Raw genomic sequence first — 22,643 nt, forward strand, 5'->3', positions numbered from 1 at the left:
GAACAGTGACCTAGCGGAGACCGCCTGTCACCCAGTACATTCCTGACAGCGACCTGGCGGGGTGCCGTGAGGGCCCGGGGGAGGGGAGGTGTGGAGACCGCAGAGGCTCTTGGAGGACCTCAGGGGGAATGTTCCAGGTGGCCAGGTGGAGGCACCAGGTAGAATGCCCGCAGCCCTGATGCCCGAGGGGAGGCTCTCTTGCTTGAAGGGGACCTGGGGGTGGACAAGCTGAGAGAACAGGTCTCCCAAGCAGGCGCCGGAGGGAGCAGGGCTTGGAGGTGAGGGCAAGTGCAGGAGAACACAAGAGGACAGGTGTCTGCTCGGGGGCACAGAGCCCAGTGGGGCCGGCTGTGCTCCAGGGAGGTGGGGGCCTGAACCCCCGTTGAGATGGCTCTTCAGTGGACAGCGGGCTGGGGAGTCAGGGCCGGAGTCAGGGCAGGGGACCCAGCCCCAGCCTGGGAGCCGGGGTGTGAGGGGAAGGAGGCTCCTGAGAGAGGCAGAGGCCCAGCATGACCAACAGAGGTCTGCACACGCCCACCTCAGCCCACCCCCCACCCTCTCTCTCACACACACATACACACACACACACACACACACACACACTCACACACACACACACTACAAGGGTCAGGGCTCAGAGCACACAGCTCTCATCTTATTTCTCAGGACAGGCTGAGAAGGGAAGGGGCTGTCGGCTTAGCGGAGGAGAAAGACCTGGGGGGAGAGGACAGAGCTAACTGACCAGCAGCCCCTTGCAGACCTAGCCAGGCCCTGAGGCCCTGGGGCTTCTGCCTGGAGACAGAGGTGGGCACCCGTACCTGGTGGGCACTGCTCCCACCCATGGAAGTGGGTTGAGCTCCTCAGAGGGCAAGGCAGGAATCCCTACCACCTCCATGTTTAGTCCACAGTGGGCTCCACACAGCTTGGGGCACAGCAGAGGGGTGCCCGACCTGGTGCCTGCCCACACTGCCTGAGTGTAGGGCGCATGCGTAGACTCACTGACACCAGATGACCCGACTCTCCTCCCACTCAGTGACTTTCTGGGCCACTTTAGTCCTCAGCCCCTCGCCCACCTCAGGAAGCCATGAGGTAATCACGATTCCTTTAGTGCAAGTGAAAGAAGCTAACTTTTGTATTTTTTTAATGTTTTTTTTTTATTGATTTCAGAGAGGAAGGGAGAGAGAGTTAGAAACATCAATGATGAGAGAGAATCATTGATCGGCTGCCTCCTGGGGATCAAGCCCGCTACCCAAGCATGTGCCCTTGACCAGAATCGAACCCAGGACTCTTCTGTCTGCAGACCAATGATCTAGCCACTGAGCCAAACCAGCTAGGGCACAAATTAACTTATCTTATATATAAAAGGCTAATATGCAAAGTGTCCCCTCGGGAGTTCGACTGGGAGTTTAATCACTCGCTGTGATGTGCACTGACCACCAGGGGGCGGCACAGAATAAAGGAAGGCCCTGGCTGGCAGCCAGAAGGTCCCCATAGGCCCTGATTGCCGGTCAGGCCTAGGGACCCTACCCATGCATGAATTTCATGCACCAGGTCTCTAGTTTAAAAAATAAAAACCAGAAGAAACAATTCTGGGTCAGCAGCTTCAGGGGCCCAGAGACGCACCTTGCCGACATCAGATGTCTTTCTCCTTGGCTTCAACCTCATTCTCTGCCTCTCTGGACAGGGGCAGGGGGAGGGCAAAGCTGAACAAAGCCCCTAGCATCTCCCTTCAGCACCCATACATAAAATCCTAGGAAACTTTGGCCCAAGTTAGGCCAATCATGTGGCTGGGGCCGGGCGGATGGGGGGTGGGGGTGGGGGAGGGACTGGTATTATTAGCAGAACCTCAGGAACCCGGACAGAGCAGGTTCCCAAAGGCAGGGGAGATGTGGTTCCTCATGGGAATGGATGCAGGCAAGCAGAAACACAGGTGTCTAGAATACCCTGAGCTGCAACACACTGAGGATTGCTCTGGGTGAGTTACAGCCATGTTCCTTCAGCCAAGGGCAAAGGAAGGGTCCTCAGACACCTGTGCCCACTGCCTCCCACCCCAAAAAGGCCTTAAGCTATGTTCCATAGGCCAGTAGATTTCAACCATTTTTTTTTTAATTACAAAAGATTTATTTTATACTGGCATTTGGACAACCAGTAGATATTGTTGGTTCGATCCCCAGTGGGGGGCGTGCAGGATGCAGCCCGTTGATGCTTCTCTCTCAGCGATGTTTCTACCTCTCTCCCCCTCTCCCTTCATCTCTCTGAAATCAATAAAAACATATTTTTTAAAAATAAAGTCACTACTATTTTTACTCACCCCCTTCATGTTTATGTTTTTGTCATTTTTTACTTACTGTGTGTGTGTGTGAGTGTGTACCCTTTATTTTACTGTTGTCATTACACATAATCTTCCTACTTTTACCCTTTAACCTTTGTACCAGTGTTAGTGTTGGCTAATCCACTGCTTTTATTATGTTTGCCTTTGCCGATGAGAATTTTTTTTTTTGCAACATTTTGTTATTCATAATTTTTATTTTTATTTTTTGTTCTTCTTAAGAAGTCCCTTTAACATTTCTCATAATACTGGTTTGGTGGTGATGAACTCCTTCACTTTCTCTTGTCTGGGCTTGATATGCTAAGTTTTGTCATAATTTGTTGCACAGCAACAAAGTGAAAGGGCGAGGGCTACGCCCTCCATCTTACCCTGGATCCTCCATGTTGGGGCAGAGGCCATGTGCTCAGAAAAGTGCCTTCTTCCTGAGCCCAGGCCCCTGCTGGCCACGCCCAGGATTTCTTTGAACTAACCAATGACAAGCAAGGGATGTGCGCGCCATAGAGATGACCACATCCTGTGTAACAAGACCCGACTTGCACCCGGCCAATTGGCAGGGCCACAGCCAGCTCCCCTCCCCTCACTATTAAAGCCCTGATTTTCACACGGGTCGGACTCGGTTTCCGGTCGCTGCGTCGACTGGAGGCCCGGGTCGGGTTAGCTAACTCAATAAAGGACCTTCTGCTTTTGCATCGGACTGACTCCCTGGCGTGGTTTCTTGGGGATCTTGAATTCTGGGCATAACACAAAGAACCACCCCCAACCTGCCCATCTCATTGCCCACTGCCAACTCTCCTGTCATTACCATCAGCCAATTGTTATCAGGTGCCTCCCCAGAGCTGGCTCTACTGCAAGGCCCACTGTGAAAAGAACAAATTCGGTAAGATTCAGGCTTTAATTTGCCAAATGCCCAATGAGATTCACAGGAGAAGGGCCGCAGGAAGCAGCAAAGGCTGAAGAAAGCTCCAGCCTGCAGTAGAAGACTTAGCCAGCCCAGTGCAAAGGAGAGAGAAGGGCACTGTAGGCAGGGAGAAGTTGGATCAACTGCTCAGGCAGGACTGGCTCACTGCAGTGTGGCTGGAGATGAGACCTGACATGGGAGGCTAGTGGCAGGCAAGATGACCAGATTGTGAAGGGCCTTAAGTGCAAAGCTAATTCCTGTGCAACTACCATGATAAATGGGGCCCAATGACCATATCTCTGAGAACGAAACTCCACCTGCTTTGGCTATAAGTACATTTTTACTTGCTGGGTTATGTGACTTAGCTTTGGGGCTGAGAAAAAGTTCACTGTGGCAGTGGGGAGCCCCCGAAGGTTTTTGAAGATGATGTGATGTGGGTTTTAAGCGTATCCTGGAGTGATGGAGACCAGAGTCGGAACATGACTACCCAAAAGTCCTGATGTCAGGATCAGGGTAGCAGCAGTGGACACTGGAGACCTGGGTAGACGTGAGATGTTCAGAATGGCTGCTGGGATGTGGTGGGGTGGAGCAGTGGAAGGTGAGGACCAGTACCCAGGTGACATGGGAACACAGGGAGCTGGCTGAGAGCGGCCCTGGTCAGGACTCGTGCAGGAGGCAAACCAATCGATGTGTTTCTCTCACATTGATGTTTCTTTTCTGTCTGTCTTTCCCTCTTTCTTCCACTCTCCCTAAAAATCAATGGAAAACTATCCTCAGATGGGGACTAACCAAACAAAAGCAAACATACACACACACACACACACACACACACACACACACACACACACACAAAAACCCAAGACTAAATGGCTCTAATCCTCTTTGTGCCCCAGACCAGTCATGTGACCTTGAGCAAGTCACTTTCCCTATTTGGGCTTGTTTCCCCTTCAGCCAAATGCCAGGCTTGGCCTTGGGCAGATGGTAGCTTTCAATCCTGCCTCTGAAGGACAGTGGAGATCCACAGCTGGTCAGCATGACCTGCCTTCTAAAGCAAGTGCCAGCAGACTGTGACTGGCTCCAGTTGTGGGTTCTCTCCCATGATGTTGTCTTAAGCCAGGAGCAACCAGCACCAGCACTGCGTGCCTGCCGGGAAGCGATCACAGATAGCACAGGGAACGAAGAGTGGGAAATGCCGTGCATGGGCAAACCTGAGTGGGTGGCCGCCGCGGTCGGGCAGTCTCCCTGTTACGGAGACTTCACGGTGTGGGTTTATATACACACGCCCTCTGCTTCCTGCGGCGTTTCAGGGCGCTTCGCAGGGGACTCTGGGACTCTCTGGTGCCTGTTACCCAAAGAGACTGGAGAGACGTCGGACTCAGCGCTCTCCAAGGGCCTTTCCACGCTAATCTTTCATTTTCTCAACGAGCATTTCCTAGCTCCTCAGAGCCCATCTTTGATGAACACCTCTTCAGGCACAACTCTGCGCCTGATATTCATTAACTCAGATAATCCCCATAGAATCTTCCCAACAGCTTCACAAGATAAGTACTATTACTATATTCTTTTTTTTTTTTTTTTTTAGTTTTTTGTGTTTTTTTTATTGATTTCAGAGGGGAAGGGAGAGGGAGAGAGAGACAGAAACACCAATGATGAGAGAGAATCATTGATTGGCTGCCTCCTGCACGCCCCGCACTGGGGATTGAGCCCACAACCTCGGCATGTGCCCTGACCGGGAATCAAACGTGACCTCCTGGTTCTTAGGATGATGCTCAACCACTGAGCCACAACAGTGGGCTGTGGTTGAACTTTTAAGAGCCAGTGATCACTGCCACACTTCCTTTGCCTTCTCTAGTAGGAGTTGCAGAAACACAATGAAGAGCCTCCCTCAGCCTGCCCCTGAGAGAAGATGGTTTAAAACATTCGCCTGCCCTTCCACTCACCCCCTACCCCCAACCCATGGACACAGAGTGTGAATAAGAAATACCCTTGATCCTTTTTAAGCTGCTAAAATTTGGAGGTCGTTTGTTACTGCAGCAAAACCTCTCCCATCCTGAGTAATCCAATGTTATACCATCTGTTGTTGATTATCTTTGGCCTCAGTCCCCAAGCCTGCCTTCTCCCGGAAGCTCCCTGGAAGCACTGGCTCCACACTGCAACTTGAAAAGCAGCAAGAGGAAAGGGAGTCTGTCCCCCAAACAGGGAAGTGGGGATGTGTGCGGGGAGGTGGGCCCAGCCTCTGTCATGCTCTGGGGCACGGGCTAAGCTGGATGAAATCTCCACCAGCCCTGGAGGCCCTGGACAGACACTGCTCCTCGAGCGTCTCTCCCAAACTCATTTATTGGCTCTCCTTACTTTTATTCCCCACTATTAAAACAGGGATGACCAGTAATGCAGGAAGAGGACCGCCCTCTTATGTCCTGGGGGCACTGCAGGCTGACTATGACCTTGCAGGCCTGGATCTGAACCTCCTCCTCCGGGTGGATGACCAGGGCCAGCAGCCGGTCTGCCAGGCGTGACTTTTCCCCAAAGAGAGCTTCATGCAGAGACTGCTCGTTGTAATGCCATTTCACGGCACGGTAGTGTGGCGTGTTCCGGCCCTCACTCAGCCGCTCGGCAAACACCAGGACCTCGAACAGCAGGCTCCCTGGTTGTTTGACCTGGAACAGGTTCAGAAAGTTGGTGTGCACCTGTGATGGGGATGAAGAGAGGATGGCAATGAAATCCAAGACAAATCCTGAAGTTCTTCCATCTTCCTATTGCCTCAACTCCCTAATATACCTAATTTCAGAGTCCACTGTATGGGAGCATTTTTAATTTTCTTTTCATTATCATCTATAAATATAAAAGCCTAAATGACCGTTATGGCCAAATGACCAGAGGACCAGTCGTCATGACACACACTGACCACAAGGGGGCAGACACTCAACACAGGAGCTACCCTCTGGTTGTCAGTGGACTCCCACAGTGGGAGCACCACTCAGTCAGAAGCCGGGCGGCAGTGGAGCCAGAATGAGCCTGCCGCTTCAGCACTACTACATCCCCCAGGGGTCCCAGATTGTGAGAGGGCCCCACTCATGCACGAATCTGTGCACCGGGCTTCTAGTTCTCTAACATAATTATCTTGTGGGCATAAAACATGAGTTATTTGGTAATAACATTAATTCTAGGAAATATGTCATGACAAACTTTAAGGTTTAATGTGTGGTTAGTTTTTATAAATGTTTTGTGTGTTTGAGAGGAATGTGCATTTACTAATTATAGAGTGTTCTGAGTATGTCTGATACTCAGTGTTCTAAGTATGTCTCAAGCTGGTTTGTGTTGTTCCCAGCAAGTATACCCTTAACTCAGTGGTTCTCAACCTGTGGGTCGAGACCCCTTTGGGGTCGAACGACCCTTTCACAGGGGTTGCCTAAGACCATCAGAAAACACATATATAATTACATATTGTTTTTTTGATTAATCACTATGCTTTAATTATGTTCAATTTGTAACAAAGAAAATACATCCTGCATATCAGATATTTACATTACAATTCATAACAGTAGCAAAATTACAGTTATGAAGTAGCAATGAAAATAATTTTATGGTTGGGGGTCACCACAACATAAGGAACTGTATTAAAGGGTCGCAGCATTAGGAAGGTTGAGAACCACTGACTTAACTGGTTTTAGGATTTTATCTAATAATTGCTGAAAGAGTACAATCTTCCAAGTCTTCCACTGTGGTAGTAGATTTGTCAATTTTTCTTTATAATTATTCAGCTCTGAGGAAGAAGGAAATCCTGCTAATTTGTGACATCATAGATGGACCTTGAGGACATTATACTAAGGGATAAACCAGACAGACAAAGACAAACAATACATGGTATCATGTTTATTTTTATGTGGAATCTTTCAAAAAAGATAAGTCAGGAAGAGGAACCAAGATGGCAGCATAGGTAACCACCTGTACTCACTGCCTCCTTCTACTACATCAAAATTTCAACTAAAATACAAAACCACCATTGCGCAGAACTGCCTGAAAGCTGGCTAAATGGAAGTCCTACTACTAGAGAAGTAAAGAAGAAAGCACATCAGGACTGGTAGGAGGGGTGGAGGCACTGAATGGACTAGTCCCGCACCCACAGGGCTGTTTTTTCAGTCGGGAGGAAGATCGTCTCTGCAGAGACTGCCCATGAGAAGCAGGGGGTCCCAGCCCCACACCAGACCCCCAGCCCAGAGTTCCAGAGCTGAGAAGAGAAGTCCCTGTAACTTCAGGCTGTAAAAACCGATGGGTCTTGTGGCTGAGTGACACATAAGCTGCTGGAGTCCCAGGTATTCCTCTTAAAGGGCCTGTACACAAACTTAAACCAGTGGTTCTCAACCTTGGAGAACCTCATCCCCTGGAATGAGGCCCAGAAATCAGGATTTTAAAAAGATTCCCAGGTGATTCTAATGTGCAGCCAAGGTTGAGAACCACTGACTTAAACTATCCCACTTCTTCTGAGCTCCAGTGCCAGGGGACCCAGACACATGCAGGGAGGAACTGGATAGTCTGGCATCGGTGCAGGAACTTCAGGGCGGCCTTCTCCCAGACGGGAGTGCTCACAAGGGTCATTGTTCCTGTGCTGGGACCTACCCTGTCACAGGGCTGACTGGCAGCCATATCTGAGTTTCCATCAGCCTGCTTCACACTGATGCTCCACCCTGGGGATTCCCTGAGACACAGCCCCACCCAAGCTGTTTGCAGCAGCTTTTCCATATGAATGGCCTGTCCTGGCTCAGGTTTCAGACTTTGCTAAAATCTCTCAAACAAGCTGCAGCTGGTGAGAGCATGCCCCAAACCTATCAATAAAAGGCCCAAGACCGGGCACTAGCACCAGCCTGCCTTCTTCACAGCTGGGTCTCGACTCCTACACAGCAGTGCTCCCACGGTAGTCACAGCTTGTCCTCACAACCAGTTTGCCTGGAGGTCAACTGCTCCCAGAGATGCCAACAGCAATCAAGGCTCAACTACAAGACTGTGCACACAGCCCACACAGAGGTGCACCTAGAGTCCCCAGCTCAGGTGACTGGGGAGGTTGAGCCACTGGGCCCTACAGCACACCTAATACACAAGGCCACTCTACCAATTCCAGGAGACATACTAGCTCTCTCTACCTAATACAGGGGTCCTCAAACTTTTTAAACAGGGGGCCAGTTCACTGTCCCTCAGACTGTTGGAGGGCCAGACTATAGTTTAAAATAAACTATGAACAAATTCCTATGCACACTGCACATATCTTATTTTGAAGTAAAAAAATAAAATATTTGTATTTTCATGTGGCCCGCGGGCCGTAGTTTGAGGACCCCTGACCTAATACATAGAAACAAACACAGGGAAGCACCCAAAATGGGGAGACAAAGAAACATGTTACAAATGAAAGAAATAGAAGCAAGCAAACTACTGGATACAGAGTTCAAAACCATGTATCCAGTTGGTGACAGCACGCCTCAAACCTATCAATAAAAGGCCCAAGACCGGGCACTAGCACCAGCCTGCCTTCTTCACAGCTGGGTCTCGTCTCCTGCACAGCAGTGTTCCCACGGTAGTCACAGCTTGTCCTCACAACCAGTTTGCCTGGAGGTTACTCAAGGATCTTCATGAGACTTTCAAGGATATTAGTGAGAATGTCAAAGACATGGAAAAGAACCAGTCAGAAACGAAGCATACACTAACCAAAATAAAGAACAATTTACAGTGATTCAACAGTAGAGTAAAAGATTCTGAGAACCAAATCAATGGTTTGGAATATGAGGAAGCAACAAACACCCAACCAGAAGAGCAAAAAGAAAAAAGAATCCAAAGATATGAAGAAACTGTAGGTAGCCTCTGGGGCAACTTCAAGCATACCAACATTCACATCATGGGGGTGCCGGAAGGAAGCGAGAGAGAGCAAGGTATTGAAAACCTATTTGAAGAAATAATGACAGAAAACTTCCCATCCCTGTGAAAGAAGCAGACTTACAAGTCCAGCAAGTGCAGAGAGTCCCAAACAAGAGAAACCCAAAGAGGCCCACACCAAGACACATCATAATTAAAATGCTAAGGGTTAAAGACAAAGAGAGAATCTTAAAAGCAGCAAGAGAAAAACAGTTAGTTACCAACAAGGGAGCACCCATACGACTGTCAGCTGATTTCTCAACAGAAACTTTGCAGGCCAGAAAGGAGTGTCAAGAAATATTCAAAGTGATGAATAGCAAGGACCTACAACCAAGATTACTTTACCCAGCAAAGCTATCATTCAGAATTGAGGTTCAGATAAAGAGCTTCACATATAAGAAAAAGCTAAAGGAGTTCATCACCACCAAACCAGTATTACATGAAATGTTGAAGGGTGTTACTGAAGAAGGAGGTGGAAGAGGAGAAAGAGGAGGGGGAGGGGGAAGAGATAAAAAATATGAACAATAAAATGGCAACAAATACATATCTACCAACAATCAAATCTAAAAATAAAAAGAAAACAAGAAATCTAATGAACAAAAGAAACTGGTGAATAAACAGAATCAGAGGCATGGGAGCACGGAACAGACTGACGAATCTCAGAGGGAAGGGGGTGGGGGTGGAGGGAAGAGATTAAAGTGCTTACCTAAGAACATAGACAGTAGGGTGGGGAAGGCCTGGGGTGGGGCAGGAACCAGGTGGAGTGGGGTGATGGGGGAAAGAGGGGGAACATCTGTAATACTCTCAACAATAAAGATTTTTTTAAAAAAGAAAAGTCGTAGAAACAGAGACAAATGGTTGTCAGGGGTTGGAGGAGGGGGGAGTAGGGAGCAGTTGGTAAAAGAGTATAAACTTTAAACTATAAAACAAATAAGGTCTGAGGCTTTATGTAAAACATGTTGACTAGTGGATAACACTGTATTATATAATGAAATTTGCTAAGAGATTAGAACTTAAATGTTCTCACCACTCCCTCCTCCCCCAAAATAGATGTGAGGTGGTGGGTGGGAATCCTTCACAATGCATACATGTTAATCACCACACTGTATACTTTAACTATCTTACAAGCTCATTTGTCAATTATACCTCAACAAAACTGGAAGAAAAAAAAAGAGAGAAATTTTGTTTCTTTGTAATTCTATCAAGTTTTGCCACTATATTTTGAGATTTTGTTATTAGGTTCATCTAAATTTAGAGTTGCACCCTAACCGGTTTGGTTCAGTGGATAGAGCGTCGGCCTGCGGACTGAAGGTTCCCAGGTTCAATTCCCTATCAAGGGCATGTACCTTGGCTGCGGGCACATCCCCAGTAGCGGGTGTGCAGGAGGCAGCTGATCGATATTTCTTGCTCATCGATGTTTCTAACTCTCTATCTCTCTCCATTCCTCTCTGTAAAAAATTATAAAATATATTTAAATAAATAAATAAATAAATAAATAAATAAATTTAGAGTTGCTTTAGCCCCCTGAATCATTAATTATTATGGTGGTGACCTTGTCTATTCCTAATAATGGTTTTTGTTATAAGTAGCTTTTCCCTAATATTAAAGTAACTACATGAACTTCTGTTTTGTCACCTGTGCTCCTCATTCTCAGAGTTTGGAAAGCCCCTCAGAGGAGAGCCTCCTCCCAACAGAACTGATTCTGATTCTTTTGGGAGGACGGAGCAGGGAGTGCTTTTCAGTGTGCCTGGCGCACAGGCAGGAAGAGGAACACCAGTCTTGTCAGGGCGAAGTCTGTCTGGAGAATTCTTCCTTCCCCAGTATCCGAGTTGGCACCCATTAGCCCCTCAGCACTGCCTTTCTCACCTGGCAGTTGAGAATATCATAGAGAAGGTCATTCTTCTGTGCCAGGTGGCTCAGCAGTCGGATGGCTTGCACCTAAGTGAAGGAAATCGTAAACCATGAGAAGGCAGGTGAGTCCGGGCCTGAGCAGAGAGGACACGGTCTCTTCTCCTCCCTCTGGACCAGCGGTTCTCAACCTGTGGGTTGCGACCCCTTTGGGGGTCAAATGACCCTTTCACAGGGGTCGCCTAAGACCATCGGAAAACACATATATAATTACATATTGTTTTTGTGACTAATCACTATGCTTTAATTATGTTCCATTTGTAACAATGAAAATACATCCTGCATATCAGATATTTACATGACGATTCATAACAGTAGCAAAATTACAGTTATGGAGTAGCAACGAAAATAATTTTATGGCTGGGGTCACCACAACGTGAGGAACTGTATTAAAGGGTCATGGCATTAGGAAGGTTGAGAACCACTGCTCTAGATGCTGTGCTGGGCAGGGCCTGGGTCATGGTCTCGAGGCACCTGTGCCAGGTGATAGTCTGACTGAAGAATCTCCATCAAGGCAGGCATCACCCGTCGCAGCTGTGGGTGCACGAAGTCAGGCAGTGGAAGGTTGTTGAGGAGCCTGAGGCCAGCGATGTGCAGCTCTGAGTCCCAGATGGTAGCTATCAGCTCCAGGACCTTGATGAAGTGTTCCTGGGGAGGGAGGGGGGCGGGGGGGCGGTAAAAGAAGGGTCTGCTTTTATATGATGATCTCACACTACCCCAGCCTCTGCCTTCACTCTTCCCTGCCCGCACCCAGGACGCCTGAGCCGAACCCAATAGAAAATTCCATCCGACAAACTCTCAACATCATTTGACCTAGTTGACCATTCCCATATTCTTGAGATTCTTTCTTCACTCGCTTCCCTTTCAGTCTTCTTTCCTGGTCCTTGTGCCCAAGCCCCTCCTCTCTGTCTTCGTCACTCCTTAGTGATGCCATCCAGACTGAGTGGAAGTGCTATCCCTAAGCTGCTGCCTTTTAAGTGTGGCTCAGACCTCTCCTCAGCTCGCCATATATGCAGGTGCCAGCCAGTGCCCCCTTTCCCAGAATGTCTAATTGAGCCCCGAGTTAACAAGTGCCCAGCCACATCCTGCTCCTCCTACCACCTTCCCTGTCTCAGCTGTTCTTTACGCCTTCCTTCCATTACTCAGGCCGAAAAATCGGGCCCTCCTTGACCACTCTCTTTCTCTCACACCCTTTTTCCAATCCTTCGGGAAATCCTGTGGGCTCTACCTTCAAAATCGATCAACCATCAAGCCACGTCTCACCACCCGCCTTCTACCACCCTGTTCCCAGCCACCGTCTCGCATCTGATTTCTGCAATAGCCTCTGGTCGCCCTGCTCCCACCACCCCCACCCCCAACGCCATATCTGTTTTCAGAACAACAGACGTGTCACTGTGTCACTCGTCTGCTCCAGAGTCCCTAGTTCATTGAGGGTAAAAGCTAGAGTCCTTACAGTGGCTTACAATCCGATATTCCCCTCTCTCCCCATTATTTCGTTGGCCTTATCCCCTATTCTCTCCTTTGCTTCCTGGTTCCCATTACAATGGCCTCTTAGCTATTCCTGGAACATGCCCGGTACACACTTATTTTGGGGTTTTTGCATAGGCTGTTCCCTCTACTCTCATACCTGACATTCATGGCTCACGCCTACCTCCCTCAGGACTTGAATGTTGCCTCAGTGAGGCTTCCCCGACCCCCTCCTTCCTTAAAACTGCTACACCAGCCCTGGCCCATTTTCCTCAGTGGTTAGAACAGCAGCCTCAGACTGAAGGGTCTTGGGTTTGATTCTGGTCAAGGGCACCCACCTCAGTTGCAGATCCCCAGCCCTGGCCGGGGCGTGTACAGGAGGCAACCAATCAATATCTCTCTCTCACATCGATGTTTCTCTCTCTCTCTCTCTCCCCCTCCCTTCTGCTCTTTCTAAAAATCAATGGGAGCCAAAACCGGTTTGGCTCAGTGGATAGAGCGTCGGCCTGCAGACTGAAAGGTCCCAGGTTTGATTCTGGTCAGGGGCATGTACCTGGGTTGCGGGCACATCCCCAGTAGATGTGCAGGAGGCAGCTGATCGATGTTTCTCTCTCATCGATGTTTCTAACTCTCTATCTCTCTCCCTTCCTCTCTGTAAAAAAATCAGTAAAATATATTTTTTAAAAAATCAATAGGAAAATATCCACAGGTGAGGATTCACCAAAAACAAAACAAAACAAAACAAACAAACAAACAAAAACTGCTGCCACACCACCTTGTCGCCCATCTTTTACTTTTCTCCATCACACTGTCACAGGTGTAACTCACTTTTTATTTTTAAACTTTTTATTTTCAAATAATTATAAATTCATGAGAAGCTGCAAAAATTGTACAGAGAGGACCTTGTGCCTTTCACCCAGTTTCCCTCAAGGGTCACATCTTCCATAGACGACATCAAAACTAGGAAATTAGAATTGGTGTGGCGTGTGTTTCGTTCCAGGTCATTTTATCACAGGTGTCAGTTCATGTAACCACCACGGCAATCAACAGGGTATTCCACCAAAATTGTCCCATCACCACAAAGATCTCCCTTGTGGAACCCCCTATAGTCACGCCTCTTCCCACCAAAACCAGCCCTAACCGCTGGCAACCACTAATCTGCATCTCATCTTATAATTCTGACAGTTGGAGAATGTTATAGAAATAGTATCAAACTTTGTGACCATCTAAGATTTTCTGACTCGGTATAATGCTCTTGAAATCCATCCAAGTTGTTGTATGCATCCATTCATTCCTTTTTATTACTGAGTAGTGTTCCATGGTATGGGCGACCGGTTTGTCTAACCAGTGATCTACTGAGACTCACGGTGGCTGTTTCATTTTTTACTATTACAAACGAAGTTCCTCTGGACAATTGTGCACAGGTTTTTGTACAAATGTAAGTTTTCATTTCATGAATTTATAATGATTTGAAAATAAAAAGTTTAAAAGTAAGAAGTGTGTTACACCTGTGACAGTGTGATGGAGAAAAGTAAAGGATGGGGGACAAGGAAGGCTGGTATGGGGGTGGTGTGGCAGTTTTTGTTTTTTGTTTGTTTTGTTTTGTTTTTGGTGAGTCCTCACCTGAGGATATTTTTCCATTGATTTTTAGAAAGAGCAGAAGGGAGGGGGAGAGAGAGAGAAACATCGACGTGAGAGAGACACATTGATTGGTTGCCTCCCGTACACGCCCCGGCCAGGGCTGGGGATCTGCAACCGAGGTGTGTGCCCTTGACCAGAATCAAACCCAAGACCCTTCAGAAATGAACGCAGAGGAGTTTTTCTAGTAAATTTATAGATTTTTTAAGAAACTGCCAAGCAATTTTCCTGAGTAGTTGTTATACCATTTTACATTCCCATCAGCAATGTATGATAGATCTAGTTTCTACATCTTCACCAGCGTTTAGTGTTGTCACTAATTTGGAGTGTAGATCATGTAACAGGTATATTGTTGTATCTTACTGTGGCCTTAATTTGCATTTCCCCAAGGGCTAGTGATGTTAAACATCTCCTCGTGCGCTTATCTGCAATCTGTGTGTCTTCTTCAGTGACATTTCTCCATGTCTTCTGCCCATTTTCTAATCGGATTGTTTTTCTGATATTGAGCTTTCAAAGCTCTTTATATAATCTAGATATGTGTCCTTTGTCAGATACGTGGTTTGCAAACATTTTCTCCCAGTCTGTAGCTTATCTTTTCATCCTCTCAACCGGGTCTTACATAAAGCAAATGTTTTTAATTTTCATAAAGTTTAATTTCTCAATTCTTTATTTTATAGATCATGCTTTTGGGGTCATTTCTAAAAACTCGTCACCAAGCCCTACGTCCTACAGATTTTCTCCTTTTGAAACTGCAACAGCACCTCCACCCCAGCCTTCCTTACCAACCTTCTTGCTTTTCTTCGTCTCCATAGCGCTTCATTGTACATTTTATTATTTTGTATGGCCTGCCTTGCCCTGCCGGAATCGAAGTTCCACTGGCACAGGGGTCTTTCCTGTTCTGTTCACTGCTCTTGGTACAAAGTGCCCAGGATGCATTTGTTGAATGATTAAAGGGATCTTGGCTTCTGAGATGCAAGATGCTGGGACCAAGAGGTATTACTCAAGACAGGTAACCTCACCAGCTGTACCTTTGTGAGCCACATGAGGGGGAGACAAGCATACTGGAGTGAGGACTACAGCAGTCCCACTAGCACCCTGCTCCTCCCTGCCCCCACCCCTCGCTGTCTTTTAAGTTTCAGGCAGAGAGAACAGCAGGTGCAAAGGCCAGGGAGTGGGAGCATGAGACATACAGTGTAAATGGCTGGGGCTGGGGCAAGGAGTGGAGGGCCTCAAGGAAGACCAAGCAGGAGGGTGATGGGATCAGATCCTCTGGAGAGGGTGGTCGGACTTGGGGAATGGGAACGAGCTCCATTTTCGATGTGTTGGGTTAGAGGGCCACTAGGTCATCTAAGTTGAGCAGCTGGCCACAGGTCTAGCGGTCAGGAGAGCCCCATACGGCGGACAGAGAAGGAGGAGAGCACATGCAGATGGAAACTGAGGCCAGGGCGTGGCTGCTCTCACCGGGAGAGAGAAGAGCAGGGTTAGGTCCTCAGGATACAAGCGCTGGGGGAAGAAGGAACAGCGATGCCCAGGGGCTGGTGAAAAACACAGCTCTCTGTTGAACTGGACTCTGGGTGTGGGGGCCCCAAAATCTTTGTTTTTAACCAGCCTTCTGGGCAATTCTGATAAGCCTGAGACTCACAGCCTTTGGGAACTGAGAGGGCTGAGAGGGATGAAGGGGAGGCGACAAGAAAGTGAAGACCTAGAGAAGTTTGTTCCCCAAAAAAGAGTTTGATGTAAAAAGAAAAAATTAAAGTGTGAAAATACCAAGGCTCGGCGGGAAGGCGGGGCGGGGGGTTGGGGGGAAAATACTGCCACGGAACGTGCATACAGGGCAGGGAGAGGGTGCACACCGATGCGACCGGCCTGGAAAAGGTGGGCATAGCATTCCCCCAGCCACTCCACTCCTGTGTACACGCCCTGGGGAAAGTCTCCCATGTCCACAAGGGAGATGTGTACAAGAATGTTCACAGCACAGTGTGCAAACGCTACCGTCATAACAACCTGGTTACTGGATAACAGGGAAGGAGTAAGGGGAGGCTGGACAATGCAGGCATGCCTCTTACACAGCTTTGCCAGAGAGCTGCCGTTAGACACATGCCCATAAGGCCCGGGTGACGTGGGAAGGTGCTTACGTGTCGGTCACACCTGGGAACAGGTAATTGGCCAGAATAGGCGTGGCTACTGCAAGGATGTGAAACCTGAGATATTTAAGGTCCTAAACAAAGGAATTTCACTTTCTTGGTGCTTCCTTGGCTCTCTCTCTTGCTGCTCACTTCTTTCTGTCTAACATATTTTTATTGATTTCAGAGAGGAAGGGGGAGGAAGAGAAAGATAGAAACATCAATGATGAGAGAGAATCATTGACCGGATGCCTCTTGCACGCCCCCCTACTGGGGATCGAGCCCACAACCTGGGCATATGCCCTTGACCAGAATTGAACCCGGGACCCTTCAGTCCACTGGCCGACACTGAGCCAAACCAGTCAGGGTGTAAGTTGTGCTTTTCAAGATGAGAGGGACTAGAGCAGTGATGGTGAACCTTCTGAGCTCGGCATGTCAGCATTTTGAAAAACCCTAACTTAACTCTGGTGCCGTGTCACATATAGAAATTTTTTGATATTTGCAACCATAGCAAAACAAAGCTTCATATTTTTGATATTTATTTTATATATTTAAATGCCATTTAACAAAGAAAAATCAACCAAAAAAATGAGTTCGCGTATCACCTCTGACACGCGTGTCATAGGTTCGCCATCACTGGCCTAGAGCATGCTGAATGCAACGGCAAGGCACTGGAGCGACTGCATGAGACAGAGCGCCGACCAGGAGAGAGGCCCTCAAGGATGGGATGCGACCAAGACAGACTAACACTGACCGCAGATGGGAAGCAAGCATGTTACCATGGCGCCAGCAGGATGGGTGTGGAAACAGGCAGGCTGGGCCTGGTGGCAGGAAGCGGGGGGAGCTGACATGGACCAGCACAGCGTGGGGTGGGGGGGTGGTATGACAGTATTCCTGGTTCCAGGCACAGAGCTTCTAAAATCCTTGCAGTTTCGTGACTGGAAGCTCTTTTGTTATTCACACTGACCCCCTTTCCACCACCCCAACATTTATGCTAATGAGGTGACTTGTGGTATGCCTCCAGATAGCTTCTGGATGGGGCTGGTGGCCTGAAAGACCGCACCTTGATTAAAGGGTTGAGACTTTTAGCCCCATCCCTGACCTCTGGGGAGCAGTGAGGGGTTAAAGGGTGAGTTCAGCCTCCAATGGCCAATGATTAATCAATCATGCCTACATAACGAGACCTCCATCAATATCGCCAAGTGACAGGGTTCGGAGAACTTCCGGGTTGCGCACATCGAGGCGCTAGGAGGGAGGCCAGCCGGGAGAAGGCATGGAACCTCTGAGTCTTCCTCTCTTCCACTGGGCTGCTCCTCGGTTATATCTTTTACAATAAACCAGTAAGAATAAGTAGTACTTTCTTGAGTTCTGAGAGTCGTTCTAATGAATTATCAAACCTGAAAAAGGGGATCGCAGGAACCTCCAAATTTATAGCCGCTCAGGCTGAAGTGCTGGGACTTGTGACTAGCCTCTGAGGTGGGGCATCCTGCTGGGACTAAGCCCTTAACCTGTGGAGCCTGTGCCAGCTCCAGGTGGTGTCAGCATCGGGTTAAACTGTGGAACGCCCAGTTGGTGTCAGAAAGAACCTCAGGGGGCTTTCTGCTATTTGGGGTTCTGAGAGACTCCCAGCCCTGGAGCCCAGTCCAGTTTCATCCTGAGAGTCAAAGGCTTTGAATGACCCTGTTGAGAATGTGACCACCAATTTCCCCCTTATTCCCAGGGAAAAACCTATTTCTGGTTTGTAAACTCAGCCCCAAACAAACTTCTGGAAGGTGACCACTTGTCCTACGCCCGTTCAAGGACCCATGGGCTGCGGGCATCCTGTGCACTCGGCCCCACCTCTTGCCCCTGGGCTCACCTGAATTTTGAGCCTGAATTTTCTGATGCCAGAGAAAGCCTTCAGCGTGTTCAGAGCTTGGATTTTGACACTGTTGTCCTTGTCATCCAGCATGGAGCCCACGAGCATGATGTCATCAGGGGTGCAGGCAGAGGCCTAGGTGTGCCGGGAGAGACGGAGGAGGCAGGAGCAGTGCATGTCCTAGGCCCAGTGCCCCCCGCCCCATGTCACCAAGACCTCTCCCCACCGCCCCTCCCGCCATCACCAGCCGGAGACAGGCCCCGGGACACAGTCTGGCCAGGCAAGACTGTAGCCGCCAGGGGCCAGGCTGCTAGGGGGGGCCCCTGCTTCCCGCCCCTCACCTCAGCCTCCAGCAAGTACACACAGCGCGTGATGTTGTGCAGGATCATGCCCTTGGTGTACTCATCGTGTCTGTTCTCCAGAGAGTTGAGAAGCCTCCGGAGCTCACCTGAGTCCCCCCCGTGCCGCTCTCGCTCGATGGCCAGGCCTAGACAGCCAACCCAGGCAGTTCAGGCTGTGGACTCGGAGCGCAGACAGAATGGGGTTGGAAGGACGGGGAGGACCTGGGGCAAAGCTGCCTTGCCTCTTCTGAAGAGCTTTCTCGCTACAGGCAGGACCACCGCGTCCAGCTGGACAGGGTGTGGCGTGCACGGCCCACCTTATCTAATGCTGTGTCAGTCACATCATAAACATCACAGTTTTAAATATTTACTCTAACAATTTCCTGGCATATGCAGTAACACGCAGTTTTCCATCCTAATTAGCATATGGCCCTGAGATTCCAGCAGATGGCAACAACACGTCTTGCAGAAGGGGAGCCCTTTTCTGCTTTGCCCAAAGTTGTCATATGAACTAGTACAGGCTCTGGGCACGTAGGTCCCCCAATTTTCCTTTGTTGGGGCCGGGGTGGGGGGGTGGGGGGGTGGGGACTGCTGATGCCTGATCCTCACGCAGTGGCTTCCCGGAAGCCAGAGTGAATGGAGAGTGTAAAGGTCTGCCAGATGAGTCCTGAGGACCCCCTTGAGTCCCAGGCCCCTGTGCTGGGGCGAGTTTAAGGAAGATGGAGGAGAGAAAGAGAGAGGAGGAACTTGGAGTCACCTTTGGGCCCTCCCACACTGGAGGCCTCGGGGAGCAGGTCCTCCTGGAGCCAAGTCCTGCCCCCAGGGCCCAGACACTCACGGGCGATGCAGGTGGGCGAGGAGGTAGAGAGGGGCTGCTGGCATTTCATGCCAGTCTTGATGGCCTTGTAGAGCAGGTAGACGGCCCCAGCGCCTATGGTCAAGCCCAGTACGCTCTTGCGGATGTTCAGTTGCCCCAGTGGGGAGAGGTTCTTGCCCATGTCCTCCGCACCGCCTTGGGCCCAGATGGGAGCTAGGCCGGAGGCGCCTGGTAAGGGCCTTCCGGAACCAGAACCCTGGCAGAGCCAGGAACCAGGGTGCAAGAATCGCAACCCAGGCAACAAAGGAAACGGAAGAAATGGTGGGATGGAGGGTGCTCGGGAAGCAGGGAAGCCAGAGCAGCTTGGAAGAAGAGAAGGTTTAGCTTAGAGGCTGCGGGAAATGAAGCTCAAGACTCTACGGGAATAAAAAGTCTGGGCGGGCAGGATCTTCACCTCCCCTATTCCTTAGGGCAGCCAGGCTGGTGGGGTGCCAGCAGGGGGCTCCCGAGGCTGCCTTTCCTCCATTAGAGGGCAGCAGAGGCCCAATTTCTGGGCTGGGCCTTTGAAACTTTTTGGGAGGGGTGTTGGGGGTGTGCCCACTGGCAGCCCCAGTTCCCTCCCTTCCCTGGCCCTCCTATCTTCCATCTCTTCACCACAGATCCACTGCTGGGCCTTGGGAGCTGCTGCAGGCAGCCCCCTCCCCAACCCCCCAACACAGGGATGCAGTTTGGGAACTGAGAGGTTCCTGCTATTTGGGGTTCTGAGAGACTGAAAGTGTTACAGAGTCCAGAGGCAAATCCACCGGCTCCCAGCACCTGCATGTGCTCCTGCAGTGTACAACCTGTGGCACCAGAAGCTCCAGAGGGTAGTTGTCTGCCTCTCCAACATGCAGCACAGTCTTGCACTTAGGTGGTTAAAGTCATGACTTCTGTCGTCCTCTGAGGACTTGAGGGCAGAACAGGGACAGAATCTAGATACGGGCTCCGGGCCCATTTAACCAGTGTGGCCTAGAGGAAGGGACTGCCCTTGCCTTGGTCCCAGTTTCTGCATTTCTACCCGGAGACTCAGGTTTACCATTCTAAAACTCCAGGTTTAAAACTTGGGTAGGTCTGTGCCTTTAAACTATGGGGGCTTAAATCTGTGAGTACCACTCCCACCTCCCCACCCCCCTCCTCCCCCAGGCAGAATGAGGCTTGAGGCCTCTTCTGGAAGAGCCCAACTTTGAAGGCCTTGATCTTCACTACTAGGATGGGGCAGGTGGCCAGACCCTTCCATCCTCTCTTCACCCCCTGGCCCCACACCTGCGGGCCTCACCTCTGGTGTAGAGCCAGGAGGTGACGGGCCCAGAGCCAGTGCTGAGCATGGTTGTACCAGAACGGGGCTTCCCTGCCTGGCGGCAAGCTCCTGTTGAAAGGCATTGGGTCCTGGGCTGCCCCTGGGCTTGAAGGAGGTGGGGAAACAGGAAGACAGCCTCCCCACGATGCTGCAGCCATCCAGGCCTGTCCACTCAGAGTCTGTGCCCACCACACCTGGCTGCAGGCAGCGCTCTAACATGGCCATTCTCTTCGTCCCTCTGCCCCAGCCCCACAGACACCCAGCTAGGTAGCCTATGGGTGACTACACAGACTCCCTGCAAGGAGGCCTCCTCCTTGCGTGGGACCCACAGTCACCACCCATGAACTCCAGGAAGGAAACGCCTGCCTGCCTGCTGAGGGCTGCTTTAGGTTCCAAGGGTGACCCTGGTGGGCCCGAGGATAGAACCTTCAGAACAAGGTCCCTGCCCTTCTCTGGGGTGTAACTCAGAGCTACTGGCCTCTCCCGTCCATGGATTTGATTCTGCGACCTTCCCATGCTAAGCAAACATGGTGCTCACATGTTCTGTAAAGGCCTCCAAAGGCGAACTCTTTCTTGGCTCTAACCCAGCTCCTTCCCGCTACACCTAAAGCCCCTTCCCTTCGGTTCTTCCCTCAACTGACTCAAAGGGGTTGGCGGCAGAGGCACCCCCAGGGTGACATTTCCACGGGTCCACAGCACGAGGAAATAATAAAGCAAGAGGAATGTCTATTTGCGGGTGTAAAGTCAGTGACTGGTCTTTCTTGGGAATGGCTGCTTTTGATTGAGATGATGTGTTTCTTAGTGAGAGGAGAATTCAAATATACTTGCTTTTATGAAATATGGTAATAGATGATGGTCGTGCTTCGAGTGTTCTTAGGGAGCATAAATGAAAGCTGCAACTCTTTGTGGGAACTTGGCTTTTGTTCCCTTGTATTGATTGGCTTTTCTGTCAAATCCAGAAATCTGGAACTACTGGTGAGAGAGAAGTCTGAGATTTCACATACACTCAGCCCCAAGTTTCTTACCAAAGCAAAGGGTGTGGGCTGCCCTAGCGAGAGCCTCTGGCCTCCCCACCAGCCTTCTACCTCCCGGGCTGCTGTCCTCCCAGGTTAGGTGCAGTTTAGCTTAGTGAGAGTGTGGGCTCTAGCCAGACTTCCAGGTTCAAAACCAGCTCAGTCACTGACTTAGCTTTGTGTTTCCTTTTTAAAAAAATTTTTAAATTTTGATTTTTTAGAGAGAGGGAAACGTGGATTGGTTGCCTCCTGCACACAACCCCACCAGTGGATGGAACCAGGACTCCTTGGTGCAGAGGAGGGTGTCCAGCCAACTGAGCCACACCAGCCAGGGCAGCTTTGCCATTTCTTCTTGCTGCTTCTTCCCCATCTGTAAAATGGAAATGATACCTACCTGGGAGGGTGTGTGGGGATTAAGTAAAGTGCTTAACACTGTGATGATCAGGTTTCAGCGGTCAAGAACATTGGGCGGGAAGGCTGTGAGCACGCGATGGTGGGCCTCGAAGAGGCCTCAAAGGCACATCCTTCAGCCCCTTCCACTCACCCTCACCCCCCCCTCGCGCCCCCCCCACACACACACACACCCGGTCTTGTTCAGACTAATCACGCTCAACTCCTGTAACCCATTTAACCGCCTTGAACAATTTCGGATTAGAGAAATTTGAGAAACCTCATACGATATGGGGGGGGGGGGGTACTGTGCAAGACCAAGTTCTAGGTCATTAAGGAGGGTGACGGTGCAGGGACCCGACGCTTGTGTGCGCACAAGCTAAGGGCAAGGAGGTGACTTGACTGAAACGCCTTCGGAGTCCGACCGGCTGGAGTTTGGGCAAATTCCACAGTCTGAGTCCCCATTTCCTCCTCCGGAACGCGGGTCTATTAATACCTCCCACTACCGGGAAGCGCGGGCAGGGATGACTGCTGTGACCCGGGGCACAGGCGCTCTACACCCGCGAGCTTCCCGTGCAGAAAGCAGGGCGCACAGATGGAAGGACGGGGCGCCGAGCCCTGCGC

General features: G+C 49.9%; 1 protein-coding gene across 1 annotated transcript; it reads right to left on the reverse strand.

Moving 5' to 3' along the window:
• Positions 1-4,938: 4,938 nt before the first annotated feature.
• Positions 4,939-22,159, reverse strand: ARMC12 (armadillo repeat containing 12). Its single transcript, XM_036318150.1, has 6 exons — positions 19,221-22,159; positions 18,464-18,609; positions 18,123-18,257; positions 11,511-11,684; positions 10,995-11,066; positions 4,939-5,914 (listed from the first exon to the last, which is right to left on the reverse strand). Exons 1-6 carry the CDS (start codon positions 19,459-19,461, stop codon positions 5,582-5,584), a joined length of 1,101 nt encoding a protein of 366 aa, XP_036174043.1. The 5' UTR covers positions 19,462-22,159; the 3' UTR covers positions 4,939-5,581.
• Positions 22,160-22,643: the final 484 nt, after the last annotated feature.

The sequence above is a fragment of the Myotis myotis genome, unplaced genomic scaffold (assembly GCF_014108235.1).
Source record: "Myotis myotis isolate mMyoMyo1 unplaced genomic scaffold, mMyoMyo1.p scaffold_m19_p_7, whole genome shotgun sequence".
Classification (NCBI taxonomy): domain Eukaryota; kingdom Metazoa; phylum Chordata; class Mammalia; order Chiroptera; family Vespertilionidae; genus Myotis; species Myotis myotis.

What these genes read in the sequence shown, in the direction of transcription:
- ARMC12 (XM_036318150.1), bottom strand. Translation starts at nt 19,461, where the DNA reads ATGGGCAAGAACCTCTCCCCACTGGGGCAACTGAACATCCGCAAGAGC. An exon ending in CAGTGTGGGAGGGCCCAAAG is followed by an intron (nt 18,610 to 19,220) that starts GTGACTCCAAGT and finishes TTGGCTGTCTAG; the next exon opens with GCCTGGCCATCGAGCGAGAG. An exon ending in TGTACTTGCTGGAGGCTGAG is followed by an intron (nt 18,258 to 18,463) that starts GTGAGGGGCGGG and finishes CGGCACACCTAG; the next exon opens with GCCTCTGCCTGCACCCCTGA.